The sequence below is a fragment of the Notolepis coatsorum genome (assembly GCF_963971535.1).
Source record: "Notolepis coatsorum genome assembly, chromosome: 1".
NCBI classification, from domain to species: domain Eukaryota; kingdom Metazoa; phylum Chordata; class Actinopteri; order Aulopiformes; family Paralepididae; genus Notolepis; species Notolepis coatsorum.
Window position 1 is genome coordinate 229606177 of NC_140165.1, and position 24454 is coordinate 229630630.

At 43.4% G+C, this 24454-nt stretch overlaps 1 protein-coding gene across 1 annotated transcript; it reads right to left on the reverse strand.

Annotated features, from left to right (window-relative positions):
* Nucleotides 1-6651: 6651 nt before the first annotated feature.
* Nucleotides 6652-7704, reverse strand: LOC311224182 (P2Y purinoceptor 14; the record flags this gene model as incomplete). The annotated part of the gene is made up of 1 exon (XM_084309056.1): nt 6652-7704. One exon carries the CDS (start codon nt 7702-7704, stop codon nt 6652-6654), a length of 1053 nt encoding a protein of 350 aa, XP_084165182.1.
* Between the last annotated feature and the right edge of the window lie 16750 nt (nt 7705-24454).

The window sequence follows — 24454 nt, forward strand, 5'->3', positions numbered from 1 at the left end:
TCTTCTCAGGAATTTAGCATGTCTATTTTTATCATGCAAATGATAAATGCCAATGTCTTCAGTGGGCTTGACTTGCACTGAGTTTTGCTCTTGCTCTTTCCCTGACTGACCAATATGATCCATTTTGTCACTCAAGAATCAAGAGGTTTATTTGTCACATACATACCAGGGCATACAGTGAAATGTGGTCATGCCCGCATCGATTGTGCAATAATACAATAATAAAATAGACATAGAAAAAAACAGGTAAGACATACAGTAAGATGTGCATGATAAAAATAGACATGCTAAATTCCTGAGAAGGCACTGGTTCCTATGTACACTACTATACAATATAAAATTGTAACTCCGTCATTATGTTTTACTTACTATATCTAAACTATACTATACAAGAACCACATCTGTTCTTTCCTTTTGTGTGTGTGTGTGTGTGTGTGTGTGTGTGTGTGTGTGTGTGTGTGTGTGTGTGTGTGTGTGTGTGTGTGTGTGTGTGTGTGTGTGTATGTGTGTGTGTGTGTGTGTGTGTGTGTGTGTGTGTGTGTGTGTGTGTGTGCGTGTGTGTGTGTGTGTGTGTGTGTGTGTGTGTGTGTGTGTGTGTGTGTGTGTGTGTGTGTGTGTGTGTGTGTGTGTGTGTGCGTGTGTGTGTGTGTGTGTGTACTTGTGAGTGGAGAGTTCAGTGTTCAGTGTTCTGATGGCCTGGGGGAAGAAGCTGAGCCGGAGTCTCTCTGTGCTCGTAGCGTGTAGGCGCTTGCCTGACCGCAGCAGCTTGAACAGGCTGTTGTTGTGGTGGTGGGGGTCTTTCATTATCCTGCAGGCTCTGGATTTGCACCTCCTGTTATATAAATCCTGCAGGGGTGGTAGTGCAATACCCGTAGTACGCTCTGCTGAGCGCACCACTCTCTGGAGGGCCTTCCTGTCCTGTGCCATGCTGTTTCCAAACCAGGCAGTGATGTTTCCAGTCAGAATACTCTCTACAGCCCCGGAATAGAAGGAGTAGAGTATCTTCCCCGATACTCTGAACTTCCTTAACCGTCTCAGGTGATAGAGGCGCTGTTTCGCCTTTTTCACCACAGAATCTATGTGTGTTGACCATGTCAGGTCCTCTGTGATGTGGACTCCCAGGTACATGAAACTGCTCACCCTGTCCACGATAGCCCCATTTATCCGCAGTGACGTGTGTATGGGGGTAGATTTCTATCAAAAATAAACAAACGCAGAAGTAGAATCCACAATCGTAAAAACAATCCACACACACACACCTCTCAATTTGTGTTTTGTAAATCATAAGGACACGCTTGATCTGCTTAGATTTACGTACGGAATTCTAAAAGCACGCTTGATCTGCTTAGATTTACGTACGGAATTCTAAAAGCACGCTTGATCTGCTTAGATTTACGTACGGAATTCTAAGGACACGCTTGATCAGCTTGGAGTTACGTACGGAATTTTGAGACAAATATTTAGCTGTTTTTCCTCGTGTGGATTCGTGTCGTGAAGCTTCTTCTTCTTCGGCGCTACCGAACACGGCCCAATGTGTGTTCGGCTCATGATGCAATCCTACCTTGAGGGGAGGGAACAGATGGTGGAGGTAAACGGTACCCTATCCCCCCCCCTCACAGTGAGCTGTGGTGTTCCACAAGGAAGCATACTAGGACCGCTACTGTTCCTAATTTATGCAAATGACATGTCGTCAGCTTGTGACTGCAACTTGTTCCTGTTTGCGGACGACTCAGCCCTGCTGAACAAGTTACAGGTTGAAAAAACCCTCAGCTCGGAACTAGGCAGAATCTGCATATGGCTCGCTGATAACAAACTATCATTACACATGGGCAAAACAGAGTCCATTCTCTTCGGTTCAAATAACAAACTCAGCAAGACCGATGGCTTCTCAGTTACAGTGGGTGACAATATTGTCACAAGGAAAGATGAAATTACCTACCTGGGTTCCATCCTAGAGGCTAATCTCTCCTGTGACAAAATGGCATCCAATGTAATAAAAAAAGTCAACCAACGAACTCGATTCTTGTACCGGATCTCCTCTCTGGTAAACAAGAATACCCTGAAGACTCTGGCAGGAGCACTCATTCAGGGGTACTACGACTATGCTTGCACCTCATGGTACCAAAGCACCTCAAAGGCGCTAAAAACAAAATTACAAACATCTCAAAACAAACTGGTCAGACTACTGCTTGACCTTACTCCTAGAACCCACCTCACCCCTGCCCACTTTGACAACCTAGGATGGCTTAGAGTAGACGACAGAGTACAGCAACTTGCAATGGGCCTGGTCTACAAGATACACTACACGACCAAGGTACCCATGTACATGTCAAAATACTTCCCAAAGGTCAGTGAATACCACGATCACAACACCAGAGGGAGCTCCACAAATCATGTTAAACCCAGATTCGGCTCAAATAAGGGACTAAACACGTTTCGCAATTATGCCACATCAATGTGGAACGCCCTACCCAAAGCTGTAAAGGAATGTGGATCACTACCCACTTTCAAAACCTCTCTCAAGGGACACCTACGGGAGACTGCAATTCAACACTGGCCCCTGTAAATATCCTAACCCAACCCCCTCCAATGTACAGTCATTTACCTAGTATGGTTTTGTCAATAGTCCAATGTACAATTTTGTTTGTTTGTACAGTGTCTCCCCCCCCCCCCCCCCTCAATGTACAGTTTTGCTTGTTTATACAGTGTGCCCCCCCCCCCCAACAACCTCCAATGTAGATTACCCAGTATGGTTGTCAATATCCCAGTGTACCCAACCCCCCCCCACCCAACCTCCTCCAATGTACAGTTTCTACGTCAAATGTATATACTCCCTTTTCCTGACTCCTTCTATATCACAAACAGTACTGTATTTGCAAATCTGGTATGTCATAAATGTATAGATGTAGCAGTACTGACTATCTGTATGTCATGTATGTCATATATGTCCTGATGAATTGAAAATGGGGGACCCTGATGTAAACAAGACGAAAGTCTTTCTCTGGTCTGCATCCCCTTAACAATTGTGTGTATTGAGCTGTACTGTAATGTACCCATTCTGCAATCTGTTAATAAAGTTTTCAATCAATCAATCAATCAAGCGCTACAAGTGGCCAAAATCGCACATTATCTTTAGCCCTAAGCATCAACATCCATTATGAAAATGTATGCTCAAAGTAAATATATATAGTACCATTTTGAAGATAACAACTAGGGCTTTCAAATGATATATCTGTATGATTATCATGATTATTATTCATATCTTTCATATTTGATACAGAAATTATTACAAAAATCTTGTCCGCCCACCACATTTCAACAAACAACTGCATTTCCAACCACTTTACTGACAAGCTAGCAGGAAACTTAGAGGGTATGGGATATATGGTGGAGAGCTTTGTGAGGTGGAGTGACAGCAACCACCCCAAGAAGAGGCCCCCCCCTGATTCCCATCACCATCCGAGGGGATGAGGTGGAGGTGGTGGAGTCATATAAGTTCCTTGGGGTACACCTGAACAATAAACTGGCCTGGTCGGACAACACAGAGGCCCTCTACAGGAAGGGACAGAGCAGAGAGCAGGCTGTTCTTCCTGAGGAGACTCATGTCCTGCAGTCATTCTACCAGTCTGTAGTGGCCATCGTCAGATATTCAAACAGATATTCATCATAAACCCCTTCAAGTAAATTTTCAGACGGAATTGTTGTATTACTATCACTATAATTATCATAACCTTTGAACAATAGATGATATTTCTAATCTGTCAGCTGTTCTATATTGCCCACATAATTGTCTATATCCCATATCCTCTAAGTTTCCTGCTCGCTTGTCAGTAAAGTGGTTGAAAATGCAGTTGTTTGTTAAAAGGTGGTGGCCGGACTGTAATAATTTCTGTATCAAATATGAAATATATGAATAATAATAATCATGATAATCATACAGATATTTTATATCATTTGAAAGGCCTAATTGTTATCTTGAAAATGGTACTATATATATTTACTTTTAGCATACATTTTCATAATGGAATGTTGATGCTTAGGGCTAAAGATAATGTGCAATTTTGGCCACTTGTAGCGCTCATGAGCCGAACACACCTCGGGCCGTGTACGGTAGCGCCGAAGAAGAAGAAGCTTCACGACACGAATCCACACGAGGAAAAACAGCTAAATATTTGTCTCAAAATTCCGTACGTAACTCCAAGCAGATCAAGCGTGTCCTTAGAATTCCGTACGTAAATCTAAGCAGATCAAGGGTGTCCTTATGATTTACGAAACACAAATTGAGAAGTGTGTGTGTGTGGATCGTTTTTACGATTGTGGATTCTACTTTTGCGTTTGTTTATTTTTTATAGAAATCTACCCCCATACGTGTGTGTCACCTGCTGTATTCTCCTAAAATCCACGATCAGCTCTTTGGTTTTATCAATGTTCAGGAGTAGGCTGTTATCCCGGCACCAGCGTGCCAGTTCATCAACCTCCTCCCGATAGGCCTTCTCGACATTGTTAGAGATCAGCCCCACCACCACCGTGTCGTCTGCAAACTTCACTATGGAGTTGGAGCTGAACCTGGCCACACAGTCATGTGTGTACAGTGAATACAGCAGGGGGTTCAGAATGCAGTAGATTGAAATAAAGGTGTTCTATTTCAATTTCAACCTGATTCAATTGGATCTTTGTTTCCATATGAAGTATCATAAAATGTATCATATGAAATGTATAATTTATTAAATGTATCATAAATATATTAACATTATAGACCAGAACATTACCTCAAGTGACTTTACTTTGCAGTAACATTGAATTTGTCAACATGCTTCTCACCACTGATAATGGGCTTTGGACTGAAGACTTCATTATGTCAATGTTTCATTTTCTTTCATTTAGGACACCTCATACATTTACTGATGTAACTCCCCGACCATGCATGCTATATTTACACATGTGGTATTGCTGGATTCAGCACAACCACATCTTTCCGAAAAAGACCTCATCTGTGTTTCTATGACAATCCATGGCAGATCTACTACAAAGTAAATGAGAACATTCTGCATAGATATACATTTTTGACATTTTCGCTTATTTTAAGTATGTGTACATAGGTATATATTTCCTACATGCATAAAGATATTCACATCCATCCTTTTCTATTAGGTTAAGCAACTGTCTGACTGCTAGCATGTCAAGTTTGAAAGTTCTTGGAGCTTGTATTATTAATCTACATGAGTTTATATGTCTCAACTCCCATACGGCCAGGCTATATTTTGGTTGGTTTTTCCTTTGGGGGTGTATAACAATATCTATCAATTTAACAAGTTTTGCAGTCAAATATTTTTATACATGAATCCATTTCATATATGGGAGACCTTAGAGATGAGGAAAACATGCTTGTGTTTTGTTCTACCTCCGGTAGGGGTATCTCAAAACCTAAAGTTCCTTGGGGTACACCTGAACAATAAACTGGACTGGTCGGACAACACAGAGGCCCTCTACAGGAAGGGACAGAGCAGGCTGTTCTTCCTGAGGAGACTCAGGTCCTTCAATGTGTGCAACAAACTGCTGCAGTCTTTTTACCAGTCTGTTGTGGCCAGCATCCTCTTCTATGCTGTGGCATGCTGGGGAGGCTACATCAACTCAAGGCACACCAACAAGCTCAACAAGCTGGTGAGGAAGGCTAGCTCCGTGGTGGGAGTCGAGCTACCTAGACTTGAGGTGATGGTAGAGAGGGGGATGATAAGGAAGCTGGATGCCATCATGGAGAACCCCTACCACCCCCTCTACGACGAGCTAGTCAAGATGAGAAGCTCGTTCAGCCACAGACTCATTCCCCCCCGACACTCAACTAACCGCCTCGGACAGTCCTTCATACCAGCGGCCATCAGGCTCCACAACAGTGGGCAGCGACTAGCAGCCTCCAGGCTCCACAACAGGGGGCAGCGACAGCGACTGCTACCAGACATTGACCTGGGACTTATAGGAACCCAAGGAGGACAACCTACACTACCTTAGGCTTACTGCACCCTATGTGGATACTGTGATACTGTGAATAATGTATACTTCAGTGGATACCGTGATACTGTGAATAATGTATACTCAGTAGATAGTAAATTATAACACTACCTCATGCATACTGCACCTTATGTGACACTGTGAATAATGTGAATATTCCTCAGCTAGTCAGATAGTAAATTATATTGACCATATTGATCAAATTGTTTACACTGCCTGTGTTGTTTTTTACTACCTGTATACTGTGTTGTTTTACTACCTGTACCCCCCCTCCCCCCCATGCTGCTATGATGCCTGAATTTCCCCAAGGGGATCAATAAAGGAATATCTTATCTTCTTATCTTATCTTAAAGCCCTTTTTGACAGTTTGTCACAGCACTATTAGCCTCTTCTCTCACCTGTCTTCCTCTCCTCTCTTCCCCTCTTCTCTCACCTCTCTTCCTCTCCTATCCTCTTTTCTCACATCTCTTCCTCTCCTCTCCCCTCATCTTGCCTCCTATCCTCTCCTCTTCTCTCACCTCTCTTCCTCCCCTCTCCTCTCCTTCCTTGCCCCGGCCTTCCTCTTGCCTCCTGTTTCGAGGACGTGTCTCCCCTTTCCTTTTCTCCACTCCTCTCTCCTCCTCTTGCTCTCCTCACCCCCAGCCCCTACATGTTGGTGAGACTCTGCGCCGTGGTGAGCGAGGGTCTGGCGCCCCGTGTCCGAGACAGCTTCGTCAGCAGGGACTCCTTGAAGGTCCTGCACATCAGGAAGTAGATGACGGGGTCCAGGCACACGTTGAGGGCGGACAGGAAGAGAGTCCCTTCCTTCAGCTGGAAGAGCAGGAAGCGTGTGTCGGCGCTGTAGCCCGCCCCGGGCATCTGGCTGAGCGTGTACGGCACGCGGCAGACGTGGTACGGCACGAAGCAGAGGAAGAACACCACCAGGATGCTGAAGATGCTGCGGTTGGACTTGCGGCACACGTCGCTGCCGTCCTGCCTGACGCGCCGGTAGGACTTGTAGACGCGGTGGGCGATGGAGGCGTAGCAGAAGGCCAGGACCAGCAGCGTGGCCCAGAACAAGCCCACGCTGAAGAGAGTGGACACCTGGTGCCACAGGACCCCCAGGGGCGTCTTCAGCCGGATGCAGGACCCGGAGCTCTCGGCGTCGGCCGGCCTACTGGTCAGCACCGCGTTGGGCAGGACGCAGAGCAACAGCAGGCCCCAGACCACCAGCGACAGCACCCGGGCATAGCCGACGCTCAGGAGGTGCAGCGAGGAGGAGCCCCCCAGCGCGGAGGCACAGGAGGAGGAGGACGAGTGGCGCACGATCTTGACGTAGCGATCCAGACTGATGAGGCCCATGAACACGATGCCCGCGTACATGGAGGAGTAGAACAGGACGGCCGTGTAGCGGCAGACGGCCACACGGAGCTGCCAGCCGCCCAGGCCCATCTCACTGGTCACCCGGAAGGGGAAGGTCAGCAGCATGAGGAGGTCGGCCACCACCATGTTCTTCAGGTAGACCACCAGCCCAGAGTCGCTGGGCACGCGGAAGAAGATCCACGCCGCCAGGCTGTTGAGGAACACGCCCACCACGCTTATCAGCAAGTAGAGAGCCGGGAGAACCTGGAGGGTGAACACGCTGCTGAAGTCTGATTGGTTGGCCGCGGCTGTCATTGGCAGGATACCTGGGAGACGGGTGGCGTTGAGGTCATCCATGCCTGGACAAGAAAAAGGTCACCTTTTATACTTAAATGTTCAATGATGTGTGTCGTATTTGTACATACAATACTAGAATACTAAAAGAAAAGTGTGCAACAACACTCATTGACTCGATTCATGAATACTATTGTGTCACGGTTAATGCTAACCCTACCTACTGTCCTGCAAATCTTGTTGTCCGACTTGGACCAACTTGGTCCTTAGTGGCTAAAACTTTGACTTTGATCTCAGGTCAGTGATCTTCAACCGATGAGCAGAAACCTTTTTATAGTGCAGGTCTTTACTATGAATCCATACAATGAAGTTTGAGCAAAACCAGACCGACCAACAGGCAGGCAGGCAGGCAGGCAGGCAGGCAGGCAGGCAGGCAGGCAGGCAGGCAGGCAGGCAGGCAGACAGACAGACAGACAGACAGACAGACAGACAGACAGACAGACAGACAGACAGACAGACAGACAGGCAGGCAGGCAGGCAGGCAGGCAGGCAGGCAGGCAGGCAGACAGACAGACAGACAGGCAGGCAGGCAGGCAGGCAGGCAGGCAGGCAGGCAGGCAGGCAGGCAGGCAGGCAGACAGACAGACAGACAGACAGACAGACAGACAGACAGACAGACAGACAGACAGACAGACAGACAGACAGACAGACAGACACACAGACAGACACACAGACAGACAGACAGACAGAGTAAATGCAAATATTCTACTCTTAAATCTTTAGACACGGTCATCATTCTGCTTTCAGATGTATTACTGGTGATCGCTATGACACTCACCATTGTTTCCTGTATGATAAGGTTGGTTGGCCCTCTCTTGCAGAAAACCTACAGAAAGCCCAGGCCAGCCCTCCACTACACTCAGAGTATAGGAGTCAGACAGGCTGGTCTGAGACCAGCCCTGCAGAAAGCCCAGGCCAGCCCTCCACTACACTCAGAGTATAGGAGTCAGACAGGCTGGTCTGAGACCAGCCCTGCAGAAAGCCCAGGCCAGCCCTCCACTACACTCAGATTATAGCAGACAGGCTGGTCTGAGACCAGCCCTGCAGAAAGCCCAGGCCAGCCCTCCACTACACTCAGATTATAGCAGTCAGACAGGCAGAGTTCCAATAAGAGTTACATACTCTCCTCTCTGGTACCTGTTGCGGGTATCGAGAATTAAAACAAACAGATAAGCACTCGTTTGTTCCAACAGCTATTAGCAATTAAAGTGCACTCACACTTTACTATAGGCGGGAACCCATTGTGAGTCACTTGACTATAGACTAGAATCCATTGTGAGGCACTTTACTGTAGACTAGAACCCATTGTGAGGCACTTAACTGTAGACTAGAATCCATTGTGAGACACTTTACTGTAGACTAGAATCCATTGTGAGGCACTTTACTGTAGACTACAATCCATTGTGAGGCACTTAACTGCTGACTAGAACCCATTGTGAGACACTTAACTGTAGACTAGAATCCATTGTGAGACACTTTACTGTAGACTAGAACCCATTGTGAGACACTTAACTGTAGACTAGAATCCATTGTGAGCCACTTTACTGTAGACTAGAATCCATTGTGAGGCACTTTACTGTAGACTAGAATCCATTGTGAGACACTTTACTGTAGACTAGAATCCATTGTGAGGCACTTTACTGTAGACTAGAATCCATTGTGAGGCACTTTACTGTAGACTAGAATCCATTGTGAGCCACTTTACTGTAGACTAGAATCCATTGTGAGCCACTTTACTGTAGACTAGAACCCATTGTGAGACACTTTACTGTAGACTAGAATCCATTGTGAGACACTTTACTGTAGACTAGAATCCATTGTGAGCCACTTTACTGTAGACTAGAATCCATTGTGAGGCACTTTACTGTAGACTACAATCCATTGTGAGGCACTTTACTGTAGACTACAATCCATTGTGAGCCACTTTACTGTAGACTAGAATCCATTGTGAGGCACTTTACTGTAGACTACAATCCATTGTGAGGCACTTTACTGTAGACTACAATCCATTGTGAGGCACTTTACTGTAGACTAGAATCCATTGTGAGACACTTTACTGTAGACTAGAACCCATTGTGAGACACTTAACTGTAGACTAGAACCCATTGTGAGTCACGTTCAAGGTCAGATTTATTTATATATCACATTTACCGAGGTTGACCAAGGTGTTGCACAATAGAAAGTACTGTAAAGTAATGTATATACAATACTAATAGTAGATATACAACACAAGGTGCACAATTTACAACTTTACTCTAGATGAACCCATTGTGAGGATGTGTGTATAATGATCATGTCTGTATGTTTTTAACTTTTGTATTGTTCTGTCTATTGCTGTGTGTGGACAGCATACTGTTGATCTGGGATCACAGCAGAGGTAAATGGCAAATATGAATCAGTCTGTATTGCTTGAAATTGAGATAAAGTGACGTCTGTATTGTTTTAAAATCCCAATAATGGTGCCAGTCCACATGACACTGGGTGAAGAACAAAGAACAGGAAGGCCCCGCACACAAGGGTTCATCTTAATCCGTTCCTTCTGCCTCGGCTAATGTGCTCCTTCCAAACAGTTTAACGCAGAGATTTTGCTCACCGTGAAAAGCAAACACGCTGTCAAATTCCATAGTCGGCAGAGTGTCGTGTTGCGGAGCAGCTCAGGGGTGAAGTAGCATGGTCGAAGATGGAGAGGAGATCTTTCTACTGGCCGAGGAGGAGACCACACTGTCCCGAAGGAGGGATGGAGGGAGGAGCGAGGCTGTCTGTCTCTCCTGTCCAGAATACAGGAAACTGTGCAGACCTCTCTGTTCTCCTGCAGCTGAAGGACTAAAAACACTCAGTTTTATTTTTCTATGATGCTCTTTTTTTTGTTGCAGCACTCTCTTTCTGTGTGTGTGTGTCTCTCTCTCTCTCTCATCTCTCTCTCATCTCTCTCTTTACCTCTCTCTCTGCAGGAGTCTTCCACCCACACTTCTCCGGTCGGAAGAGATGAATGGCGGGAAGTCAGCAGGAGGTGATGCTGTTCTACACTAAATGGGAAGTGAGGCCTTTTCCATTCATCTCTGCTCTCACTTCTCTCCACAGAGTTGCCCTGTCTTCACTGTGACGTTTACACATACGTAAACACAATGTCCCGTCTGGTCTGAGGGGGGATTAGCTCGTCAAAATGAATGGGGGACCTTTCTATTCGTAGCAATTGTGACGTCTACTCTGTAAAAAGACGGGGCTTAGATATGACGGTTATCGATGGATTTTACACTCACCGCTGCTGAGATTTAAGAACATGTTCTGTTATTTGGTCACAAAAAGAGGATTTAGTGACACGTTAATCATTCAGTATCTTGGAACTAATGAGACACGTCTTCAGCAATTGCAGATCTCTGTGAGTTGAGTGAAGAGATTCAGCAGTAAATTACCCACAGAGGAAAATACTGAGGGGTGGCAAGGCTGCATTAGCAGAAGCACTCTGTGACAGTAAACACTGCCTGAGCATCCTAATATTAGTATACAGTAGATTCTATTACATTCAGCAAAGGTGGATATTAGCCACAGAGTCAACAGTGTGAGTCAACGATGGTGAAAACATGACAAGATTGAAAAGAAAGTTACTAAATATTGGGGAAATTGCCCACCTACGTTATATTCTTATATATAGCTATCACATATATATCCATATCTGTCTGAATATACCTGCATATAACCCCTCTATATATTTACTTATACACCTCCTGCATATAACCCATAGCTCTGTATGATAGCATGTACAATAATGCTCTATATACCATATATATATAGAGCATTATTGTTATTATTGTTATTGTTATTATCATTATTATATATATATATATATATATATATATCCACACCTTCCTGTACTTACCTGCACATAGTCCTTTTGCATATCTATAGATACTATATCTATATCTGTACATACCTACTCTTTTACACTGCTGGCGAGTATGACTACTAGCATACTGTCTTTACACCTGTATCACTGTACATATTATACAACAACTCTGTAGTACTAATTTGTATATTTTGTACCCAGTTTAATCACCTGTACATTGTATATTGCTGTTGCACATTACTGTTACATTTGCACTCTGGTTAGATGCCAACCCTCTTTTCATTGTACTGTACCTGTGCTGTATAATGGCAATACATTTGAATCTAATCAAATCTAATCTAGTGGTGCAAACGGTGCACATACCCCCAGGGTGCTGCTGTCACTGTGTCAACAAAGTTAGTCTCCTATTCATGCATCCTCGCATTATTGCCCCCCGCCCATATTTTGTTGTCTCTTTTATAAATAAGAACCGAAAATGTATTAAAATATTATTTTATTTCACAGCGACTGTGCAGCCTTGGCTTGTTTATTCACTGTGTCCAGGAAGGTATGGTTTCCTTACACAGAAAATATAGTCTGTTTACTTTTGTGATACATCAACTACACATCACCCCTGAATGCTTGAACAAGCTTAATTTACGGTTATTAGTGATACTCAGACAGACTGCTATTAGTGGATAAGGAAACAAGCTACAACAAATGTCACTTGATGACTTACATTTACATTTACATTATCCAAAGCGACTTACAAGTTCTGTACAACAAAGTCAGCAGGAAGGGTACAACTCAGTCTTAGCGTCAAACAGTGTTTAACTCGAGTGCACTCTGAGTGCATATATATTAGCATAGTAGGTAGTAGTATAGGCATAGTACATAATAGTAAAGGACAGTAAGAAGGTTAGTATTTTTTTATTTCAGATATTGATTGAAGAAGTGTGTTTTTAGTTGACGGCGGAAAAGTGGGCGGGTTTCAGCTGACGTGTGAAGTTCATTCACTTCATGGAATACAGGAATACCCCATTTGACAGTTTTAACTGAGAATGACAGATGGGTTTAGTTTTTAGTTGAATTTCCACTTTAAAATCAACGTTGAATCTCATTGCACCACATACATACACATTAGTATCTCTTCAACAATTTTATAAGATTCCCTTGAATATGTGGAACATATCAGCTTGCACACACACACACACACACACACACACACACACACACACACACACACACACACACACACACACACACACACACACACACAGGTGACTAAGAGGCGTTGTCATAAACAGTGATGTTTATCTGGTCAGGTTTATTAATGTGTGTACTGTATATCCTTTTTAGGCGTCGTTGTTGTCGTGTTTTTCTTTTTTTTTCCACAATTGGCTTGGCTCTCCACCTCCCAGGGAATGTGGAGAGTGACGAATGATGTAAACAAGCCCCTGCAGCTGGACACACACGACTGTACAGCCCTGTACACCCTGTTTACAGCACACGTCATTTCTCCTGAGACCCAGGATCAAACATCACCCTGAAGAATACCGGCGGCTATTCTGGTACCGCTCATATTCACTCAGTGTCGGAACAAAGTTAATTTGCAGGAAGCGAAGGGGAGATAGTGTAGACAGAGGAGACAGTAGACTAGAGAGAGAGAGGGGGGAGACAATACGAGAGAGAGGTACAAGAGAGAGAGAGAGAGAGAGAGAGAGAGAGAGAGAGAGAGAGAGAGAGAGAGAGAGAGAGAGAGAGAGAGAGAGAGAGAGAGAGAGAGAGAGAGAGAGAGACGAGAGAGAGAGGGACGAGAGAGACAGATAGATGAGAGAGAGAGATAAGAGAGAGAGAGAGAGAGAGATGAGAAAGAGAGCGAGCGAGCGAGAGAGAGAGAGAGAGACTATACGAGACAGAAAGGAGAAGAGTCGCCGGAAAGAGAAAATAGAAAGATGATCAGGAACAAACCTACGCCCCTGTTCTACGGGTTACACATGGAGATTTCACCCTGCTAGCTGGCTAGGTGTGCCGTGCTGTTACCCCAGGGCAGTGCCATTTATTTTTGACCCCCCTCCCCTGTTATTAGCTGTCTCCCCATGTTCATATATCCCCTGCCCCGTTTCCCTGTTTGTCGTGTTTTTAACATACCGTAATTCCTCTAATAGTGACCCGGGCTTGTATTTGTTTCAACTGTAGCGGGTACCAGGCTTTTATTAGGAGGAGGCATGTATAAGAGAGAGGCCTATATTTCAAAATTTCAAACAGATCATAAGTCTTGGACTTCCTGACTGGCAGACCCCAGGTGGTGAGAGCAGGCAACTGCACCTCCTCATCCATCACCCTCAACATAGGGGCCCCCCAGGGCTGTGTTCTGAGTCCCCTCCTCTACTCCCTGTACACACACGACTGTGTGGCTCAGCGGAGTAGCAATACAATCATCAAATTTGCTGACGACACAGTGGTGGTGGGCCTGATCTCTGCCAACGACGAGAGGGCCTACCTGGAAGAGGTCAAGGTCCTGGCGGGATGGTGCCAGGAAAACAGCCTCTCCCTGAACGTCAGCAAAACAAAGGAGATGATTGTGGACTTCAGGAGGTCGGGGGTCAAGGACTACAGCCCCCTCAGCATCGACGGGGCACCGGTTGAGAGAGTCAACAGCTTTAAGTACCTCGGAGCCTACATATCCGAGGACTTGACATGGACCACACACATTGACAGTGTTGTGAAGAAGGCACGACAACGCCTCTACTTCCTCAGGCGCCTAAGGAAGTTCCAAGTCAGTCAGAAGATCCTTAAGAACTTCTACTCATGTACAATAGAGAGCATCTTGACCGGCAACATCACCTCCTGGTTTGGGAATAGCACTGCACAAGACCGAAGCAGACTACAAAGAGTGACACGTTCAGCCGAACGCACAATTGGAGGGGGGCTCCCCACCCTCCAGAACATTTACAACAAGCGTTGCAAGGGCAAGGCTAAGAGAATCATTAAAGACTCCAGTCACCCGAACAACTGCCTCTTTGAACTGCTGCGGTCAGGCAAGCGATACCGGAGTCTCAAGGCGAGCACAGAAAGACTCAGAAGAAGCTTCTATCCCCAGGCCATCAGGCTGCTAAACGAACAATGAATGAACACTACACAACAACAACCACCAAACGCACATAGCACACACATCCACACGCACACACTCACTTTAAACAAACACACTGTAGCACCCACTCCACACACTTTATAGCACACACCCACTTTAAACAAACACACTGTAGCACCCACTCCCCACACTTTATATTTATTGATGAAGGATTGCACTACAACTCGTACACCTTACTGTAAATTGTACCTAAATTGTACCTCATCCCATTTCTGCTTTGCACTAGATAGTACTGTACATTAGTACACTGCATAGTATTGTATATTATATGGTAACTCAGAACATTGTACATATGTCTATACCGAACACTGTGACCTCATTTTCTTCTTCTAAATTACATGCTATACTATGTTATTTGATACTATCTTGTCTAGCACAGTCTCTGGAGCGTAACAGTAAGAAGCATTTTGTATGAAAGTATTCTGTACTTCTGTATGACAACTATTAAAGAAACTTGAAACTTAATGAATAAATCAACATTTTGTGTCAGTTTGAACCCAGTAAAATGTACTGGGTTCATTTATTGAAACCAAGTACTGTATGAAATAGTAAACAGTGCAATTACAGATGGTCACTGGTCATTTCAACGTTTTCAAAGTGAAATCAAGTAACTTTACCTTAGCAGCTCCGGGAACAGTAGGTAGCAATGTTAGCTCTCATAACGTTAGCCAGTTAGCAGCTCCGGGAACAGTAGGTAGCAACGTTAGCTCTCATAACGTTAGCCAGTTAGCAGCTCCGGGAACAGTAGGTAGCAACGTTAGCTCTCATAACGTTTCCACTCGGAAAGTAGTGTCTCCATCTCCTCGCTCACTTTTTTGTCCCTCCTCCAGTTATGCGTACCTCAAAACGTCCTCTTTAACACTATGATCGCCGATGACGAGTTAAGACGTCATTCCTAGCCATGCTCATTCTGCCGAAGACTCCGTAACTCGTCTTTGATGTCAATATTTCAAAAATCTGTCATCGAAATCATATTTCCTTTCCGGAGCCCTGAGATGTACTGGTGAGCTCCACTCAACTGTCTAACGGTTTGAGAGCGCCATCTGGTGGCCGATCGGCAGAGGGAGGGGCGCGCCAAACAGGAAGTGCTCATCCATATGTGCTCCGGGCACTCGCGATCGGTAGCCGGACTCTATCTCAACACACTGGATGATCAATCGCTCGCCCTAACTCAATAAACAACGTTATTTGGACGTATATAGTATTATACAACCTGGAAATGGTTCATCAGGATCAACATCCCATAATCGAAAATGGTCTACTCCACGCTGATCGTCCAACGGCGCGAGGAACATACGGTAAGATTCAGCGTTATTTTCTAACGTATTCCATATAAACTGCTATGATGAACATATGACCCACTCTGGATGAATCATCTAACGCTGCCCACGGAATTATAAACGATCCGCCGCCCATCCGGTCATCATCAGATCATACGTAGATCATTCTAGAAGTACGTCCAGTTGAAATTTTTCATCTCGCACAGATTCCTACCAAACTGTATCTGATCATCAATATAATGCATTTAGGGCTATAAATCACGTTCTGAAGAAAGCTGCAGAAAACGATAAAAACATACGTATACTTTAGACCATATTTTAGTATGAATATGTGAATGAAAAAGTTTAACGTTGCTACACCCTGAACAATACATATAGGACATTGAATGGGCCATAATAATGGCAATGTAGCAATAGAATTTAAAAAGTTATAGCCCTGCAAAGAAGGGGAACTTCTCCATAGACAAATAGAGCTGGCGAGGGATGGTAAATTATGAATTTAACCCATGGCGATTAAAGTGTTAAACTTAACGTCAAACTTCCGTCTCTGTTTAGTACCGGTAGCCATGCTTGCTCTGTTGTTGTTGTGTTACGTGCTGCGCGCGACCCGTGTTCCATATGGAAGTAGGGTGACCAGATGCAAAAAGTCCAAAAGTGGGACAACAGTAAGGTTTTGGTGGGACAAAGTGGGACAACAGTACGATTTTGGTGGGACAAAGTGGGACAAAGTGGGACAAAGTGGGACAGATAGATAATGTAATTTTTTTTATTAGAATAACTGCCATGGTCTTCACTGAATAGATTTAAATCAAAGGTTAAAGGTTAAATCAAAATAAATACAAATTAAATACCACCTAACATCTGTTTTAAATATTCAAACGTCATCACTTGACAGGAATGTCTTGTGTTTGATATTCCCTGTTAACACAGAACTAGGGAAAACAGTGTAGTATAATACAAAAATAATAATACAAATAAATTGTGTTTCTATATTAGAATAACTGCCATGGTCTTCACCGAATAGATTTAAATCAAAGGTTAAAGGTTACCACAGTCGGCTGACCTGTATGAATGGGAGTGTTGTACTGTGTGATAGACACTTGTTATCTCAGCTGCAGTGACCTTGTCCGTCTGGCTATCATTGTTTGGTTTAAAAAGAAACGTATCCATAGATCTGGATGTTTCTTTTTGGTGAGCCACTTTCAAGTGAGACTCACGTCCACTGTGGCGCTTCAAGTTGTATTCTCCTCCATGCGCAATTGAAAACGAACTATGACACAAAACACAGAAAGCCTGCTGCGGATTGCCTGCCATCTGCCTCACCCAGTCATGTGTCGTTTGCCAGTCTTGGTTGTAACTGCAGGTCCGTTTCTTTTTACTGCTTTCCATCTTGAACTAGTTTGCTTGTAATGTTGTTGTGTTTTTTTTGACCAATCAGATTTGCGATATGAGGTAGCGTCACGACTCAGTCTCAGTCACGTCACAAGCAGGCAAGCAGCACGCTAAAGTACTATAACCAATCAGAGCAATGTGTGTGGACAAGAGGCGGGTTGCTACGTTTACTGTCTGTAGGGAGGGGCTTTTAGACGCATGTTTTTTTTGGCTTCGAAAAGAGGGACATCCTCTCAATATGAGGGACGCGGGACATTTGGTCAAATGGTGGGACAGTACAACCAAAAGGGGGACACCTGGTCACCCTATATGGAAGTAAGGAGAGGTTCGCTCACGCGTATATTAGTAACCCGGTTTGTATTAGGAGGTCGGCTTATAATAGCTTAGCTTAGTCGGTTTTTAATTGAATACAGGTCACTATTAGAGGAATTACGGTAGGTAAGCTATATGTGTCAGGTAGTATATTGTAGTTCCCAGTGTGGTTTCCATTCCTTGTGTCCACTTGTAGGATCCACGTTGGTCCATAGGGTGGCAGGGCGCCTCTGTTGGCTGTCGCAGAAGTACCCTATACCCCCTGTTCATCAGTCACCTAGCAGAGCTCATTGTGCATGCCGTTGTGTAAACACAGGCATTTATTTGAATGCTTGTAGTGAAACAGATTGTAAAACCTGTGCATGACCTGTGTGGCTCAATACCTGAGCGTGTAAAATAAGTATGTTTCAGAGGTGTGATGCGTATGGAATAGATCGCAAACTTCTTTTCTCAATGATCATGAACAATTTTTATCACGTCATATTATACTACAATTCTACGATGATAAGGCCTTATGACATAACTGACAACACAGAGAACCACTTACTATAATTAAGTTACATTAATGGATGTCACAAACAAAGGTCTGATAAGACAACACAAATACCTGGACCGGGCTGTTGTGAAGCCAGCCCATCCAGTGAGTGCTTTAAGCACAGGTCCCGGCAGGCAATAAACAATACGTTTTCAAAAGTAAAATGGTATTTATTTAAATAATAAGGGTAATGAAACCCACAACAATATTCAATCGGGGAAAAGGTAGGGGAGAACAAACAAGGTAAATACAATAAGACAAACACTAGGAGAACTGCCTCTCCCTGAACGTCAGCAAAACAAAAGAGATGATTGTGGACTTCAGGAGGTCGGGGGTCAAGGACTACAGCCCCCTCAGCATCGACGGGGCACCGGTTGAGAGAGTGAACAGTTTCAAGTACCTCGGAGCCCACATATCCGAGGACTTGACATGGACCACACACATTGACAGTGTTGTGAAGAAGGCACGACAACGCCTCTACTTCCTCAGGCGCCTAAGGAAGTTCCAAGTCAGTCAGAAGATCCTTAGGAACTTCTACTCATGTACAATAGAGAGCATCCTGACCGGCAACATCACCTCCTGGTTTGGGAATAGCACTGCACAAGACCGTAGCAGACTACAAAGAGTGACACGTTCAGCCGAACGCACAATTGGAGGGGGGCTTCCCACCCTCCAGAACATTTACAACAAGCGGTGCAAGGGGAAGGCTAAGAGAATTATTAAGGACTCGAGCCACCCGAACTGCCTCTTTGAACTGCTGCGGTCAGGCAAGCAATACCGGAGTCTTAAGGCGAGCACAGAAAGACTCAGAAGAAGCTTCTATCCCCAGGCCATCAGGCTGCTAAACGAACAATAATCGCTAAACGAACAATAATCACTATGCAACAACCATCAAATGCACACAGCACACACACCCATGTGCACACACTCACTCAAACAAACAACACACTGCAGCACCCACTCTCCACACTTTAGATCACACAAACACACTTACACTTTATATTTATTGATAAAGGATTTGCACTACAACTCGTACACCTACTGTGAATTGTACCTAAATTGCACCTCGTCCCATTTCTCCATTTCTGCCTTGCACTATATAGTATTGTATATTAGTACACTGCACAGTATTGTATATTGTATGGTAATTACGTCTATTCTGCATCGAACATTGTACATATGTCTAAACTGAACACTGTGACCTAATTTTTTTACTTCTAATTTTACTATGTTATTTTATTTCATACTTATCTTGTCTTGCACAGTCTCTGGAGCGCAACAGTAAGAAGCATTTTGTACAAAAGTATTCTGTACTTCTGTATGACAACTATTAAAGAAACTTGAAACTAAGCAAAGATAGAACACTGAACAAAAACACAAGTGTAACTGAGAAGGGTCATAAGACACAAGTCAACAAAACAGGGGTTGGCACTGGGAACCAGCCAGCAATAAGATACAATACACTAATCAACAGACTATCACAAATTAAACACAAGTGTGCCACAAGACACCCCTCACCTTACCTGGTTAGCAACCCCAGTAGGGCACAACACTGAAGCTACCATGTAGCAGTGTGAACATCAAATGAGCACACTGTTCCACACACAAAGGGCAACAAAGGCTGACACAATAACCAGTCCACACAGGTCTGTGGCAATAAGGCCAACTCAATAATTGTCCACACACAGTGGTAAATGGCATAAAAGGCCAATACAATAATATTATCCACACACAGTGGCAAAAAGAGGCAACCCACACTCCACTCAGGTCGTGGCAATGCCAGTAAGGTGCCTGGAATGTTCTTCTTCTTCTTTTTATTTGATTGGTGGTTAACTTAAGGTGCATTACCGCCACCTACCGGACTGTGTGGAACGCTTGATTGACAGGGACAAATTTTAAATGAAAGAAATATAAACAAATTGGGGGAACATTTAAAAAGAAAGAAATAAACAAAATGGGGGGGGGGGGGTATTAAATCATATCTATTAATCCAGTTTATTTCAAATACTGTATTAACTGACTGTATATTGTAGCTGTATTTCCCAGTAAACTCCCTATAGTAAAACTTAGCTTGACTTTCTGAATGGCTGATTTCAGTGACTTTCTCTGTTCCTACTTATTGCATTCCAGTAACGCATGCTGAACATTTTCCAGGTAATTGCAGTGTGCACAAATGCCAGTTGGGTGTTTCCCTATCCAGTGTGATCCTGAGACGGGTAATGACTGTCTCTTCTTTCCAGTTCCTGCCAATCTTATTTCCTATTCCAACTTTCTTCTGAATGTTGTACAAATGTCTTCCTGTTTCATTTCTGTTCCAGTTCTCTTGCCATAATTCCTGCATGTGTGTTTTGATGATTGATTTGACCTCAGCTTTACTAAGTGGAATATCCATTTCTATTGTTTGTGACTTAAGTGACAAGTGCATTTTCGTTTCCTTCTACCCCTACTTTGGAGTTGCACAAGGAAGCTGCCTTGGTCCATTACTCATTCGAGACCACAATGTATGCTTCCATAGTTATGCTGATGATACACAACTATATATCTCTGCAGAACCAAATAACACTACAGCCATACAGTCCATTACAAACTGTCTTTTAGCAATAAATAAGTGGATGAACAATAACTTCCTCAAATTAAACGAAAGCAAGACCGAAATCCTATTGATCGGCCCAAAAGCGAAAAGGGAAGTGCTGTGTGAAAACCTGGGGAGTCTGTCATTAAGCATTACATCACGCGCAGGAGTGGTTTGTGAACAATAAACCATGCCTAGGGGTGGTCGTTAGACCCCCCTAGGCATGGTTTATTGTTCACAAATCACGACTGCAAGTGGTGTAAAGCTTTTATACAACTGCCACATTCATCCAACCTTATTTCTATACAATAAACACACATTAATCGAATATTTATTGAAAAAACCATCCGCCAGAAAAAGTTGTTCCCACAACTACAAAAAAGACAATTTGCCTCCATGTGGAAGCAGATCGGAAGTGCATCCAACCAACTAACACATCCAACTGTGTATTATTGGAATGATTGAGAGAAGTTGCCTCATGTGGAAGCAGCTTGAAGTGCATCCAACCAACTAACACATCCAACTGTGTATTATTGGAATGATTGATTTTATTACCAGATGCAGAATGGGTACAATACAGTACGGCTCAATACACACAATTGTTAAGGGAATGCAGACCTACTTTCCATAGAACTTCATTCTTAGATGCTTCTATAGAAAGTAGGTAAAACAAATTAAAAAGTTTTCTTTGCCCTATAGGAAAAAAACGTTTTCTTCGCCCTATTTTTTTATTAATTTTTTTAAACCTACTGTAGAGGGCCTAAACTTAACCAGTTGGAAACCAAGCGTACAGTAATAAAATTAGCAATCAATCAATCAATCAACTCAATAGGCCATGCTCACTTAGAACAGCGCAGCACCCAGCTCTCTCTCAGTCTGACTATCCCCCGCGTTGCAGGCAGAGTGTGTGTGTGTGTGTGTGCGTGTGTGTGTGTGCGTGTGTGTGTGTGTGTGTGCGTGTGTGTGTGTGTGTGTGTGTGTGTGGGTGTGTGTGGCGGTGGGTGGAGACTAGAGCGAGCGCTGACAGTCGAAAGGAAAAAGAAATTGAAAAGAAAATTGAAAATTAATCAATCAATCAATCCGCGATTTTTCTTTTGTTACAGAATGATTCAAGACCCATCAATTACATCATCCAACATTGTTTAAAGCACTAAGACATTCGCTGTGACAGAATCGCTTGATATTTAGTCGTTTAGTCGTTATCAACATATCCATTTGTTAAATTATTGTCCGGCATCTTGTGATCCGGCGGAGTGATGTGATGTGATTCGGTTGTGGGCGGGTCCTGGGCCAGCAGCGTGGAATTGTGAAGAATAAACACGTGTAAAATGACTGTTTCAGCCAATCAGAATCGAGAAATTTGCATGCCGTTGTATAATCCTATATGTAAAGACTGAGGTTACAAGCCTAGTTGTCATCTTGGACTCAGACCTGACCTTTAAGTCTCATATTAATAAGGCCATGAAAACGTCATTCTTCCACCTAAGAAACATAGCGAAAGTAAGACTGTTCACTGGTCTTCCCAAAGCAACCATTGGGAAGCTTCAGCTTATCCAAAACTCTGCAGCTCGATTACTAACTCGTACAAAGAGAAGAGAACATATCACTCCAGTCCTAGCCACTCTGCACTGGCTTCCAATAACTCATACAATTGATTTTAAGGTCCTTTTCCTGACATATAAAGCTCTTAATGAGCAAGGCCCAAAATACATAGCAAATTCCCTAGTTAGTTATCTGCCCTCAAGAACGCTACGGTTATCCACTACAGGTTTATTAGACACACCCAGAAACCAAAAGAGGATCGGAAGTATGGCATTTGCCAACTATGCCCCAAAACTATGGAACACACTACCAACACACATCAGGAACGCCAGCTCCATACACATTTTTAAAGGAAAATTAAAAACGTACCTATACAGTCTAGCTTACAAATAGTGTACCATGCCTTAGGGAAAGCGAGTATCTTATTGAAATGTTTTTATTATTATGTTTTTATTTTTTATGTATTGATCTTTTACTGAAATGTTATTTTACTGTACTTTGCCTATTGCCGTACTTTTATTACTGTTGTCTTATTAATGTGATGCTTTATTTTTAGTACCCGGAGCTGCTAACTGGCTAACGTTATGAGAGCTAACGTTGCTACCTACTGTACCCGGAGCTGCTAACTGGCTAACGTTATGAGAGCTAACGTTGCTACCTACTGTACAAGTGCATTGGTTTAGTGCACTTCCTACTTCCTACTTCCGGTTGCTGCTGAACAAGTACAAGTGCATTGGTTTAGTGCACTTCCTACTTCCGGTTGCTACTGAACGGACGTGTTTGTGCGGACCTGTTCTCCCAAACGTTCTTGACTGTTTTCCTTTTTACGTTATTTTTTCTTTAAAAAAACATTTTTTAACCATTGATCTTAACTGATCACTGTGACTTTATTGCTTTTATCGTTATATATGCCTATGTTTGTGTACAGCACTTTGAGCTACATGACATGTATGAAAGGTGGTTTATAAATACTTACTTACTTACTTACTTACTTACTTACTTACTTACTTACTTACTTACTTACTTACTTACTTACTTACTTACTTACTTACTTACTTACTTACTTACTTACTTACTTACTTACTTACTTACTTACTTACTTACTTACTTACTTACTTACTTACTTACTTACTTACTTACTTACTTACTTACTTACTTACTTACTTACATGGGCAGGAACCCAAACGAAGCCAACAGTAAATGATGAATTTTAAAAACAATATCCTGTCTGCATGATTTCAGTGATCTAATACTGGACAGTGCTGCCCAGCTGTCAGAAGCAATTACTGCATTTGTTACCCTTGTTAGGGTGTGGGGGTGTGTAGGACCCAAACGCAGGACAGAACGTGAAGCGAGCAGGCAGGAGACGGCGGGGTGATATTCAAAGGACTTTACCACGAAGGGACAGGACAGGATACACAGGATAATATGATACTCCTCGAACAACAGGATACAGAAGATTCACAGGATACACAGGATACAGAGGGTAACTCCATGAATGACAGGATACACTGATACAGAGAACAGACTACTCACGAACGACAGGATATAGAACCAGAGTAACAGAGTAATGAATCCACAATGGGGGGCAGGGGAGGCACAACATGTATACACAGACTGATTGACAGATGAGGGGTGATTGGAATGAGAGACACCTGGGAAGGAAACATAGACAGACTACAGTGACACACTAAAACAAGACAGGACTGATAACAAATACACACACACACACTGGAGACATAACACTAGCCCAGACAAGGGAAACAGCAGGTAACAGGTACACAGGAATGGGCAACATGATGGTGAGTACACTAAGGGTTAATGACAATACAAGACACAAGTGAAAGGCAATAACAAGCAGAGACAGTGCGGGCAGTTCCTCCTCTTGACTTACTTCTGTTCCAACCATAATACTTTTTTTTTATCAATTTTTTTAATTATTATTCACATGAAAACAAGACAACACAATAACCACAATAACAATACACAGAACTTCACAGGAAAATAACAGATTATAAAGACAAAAAAGAAAACAGAGTACAACCTTTTAAAATTTCAAGGGGTACTATCTAATAAATGGCCTTTCCCAGTATTCAGCCCCGTTTCCCGGCCGTGTGGTCCTATATTAATAAAACGTATATCT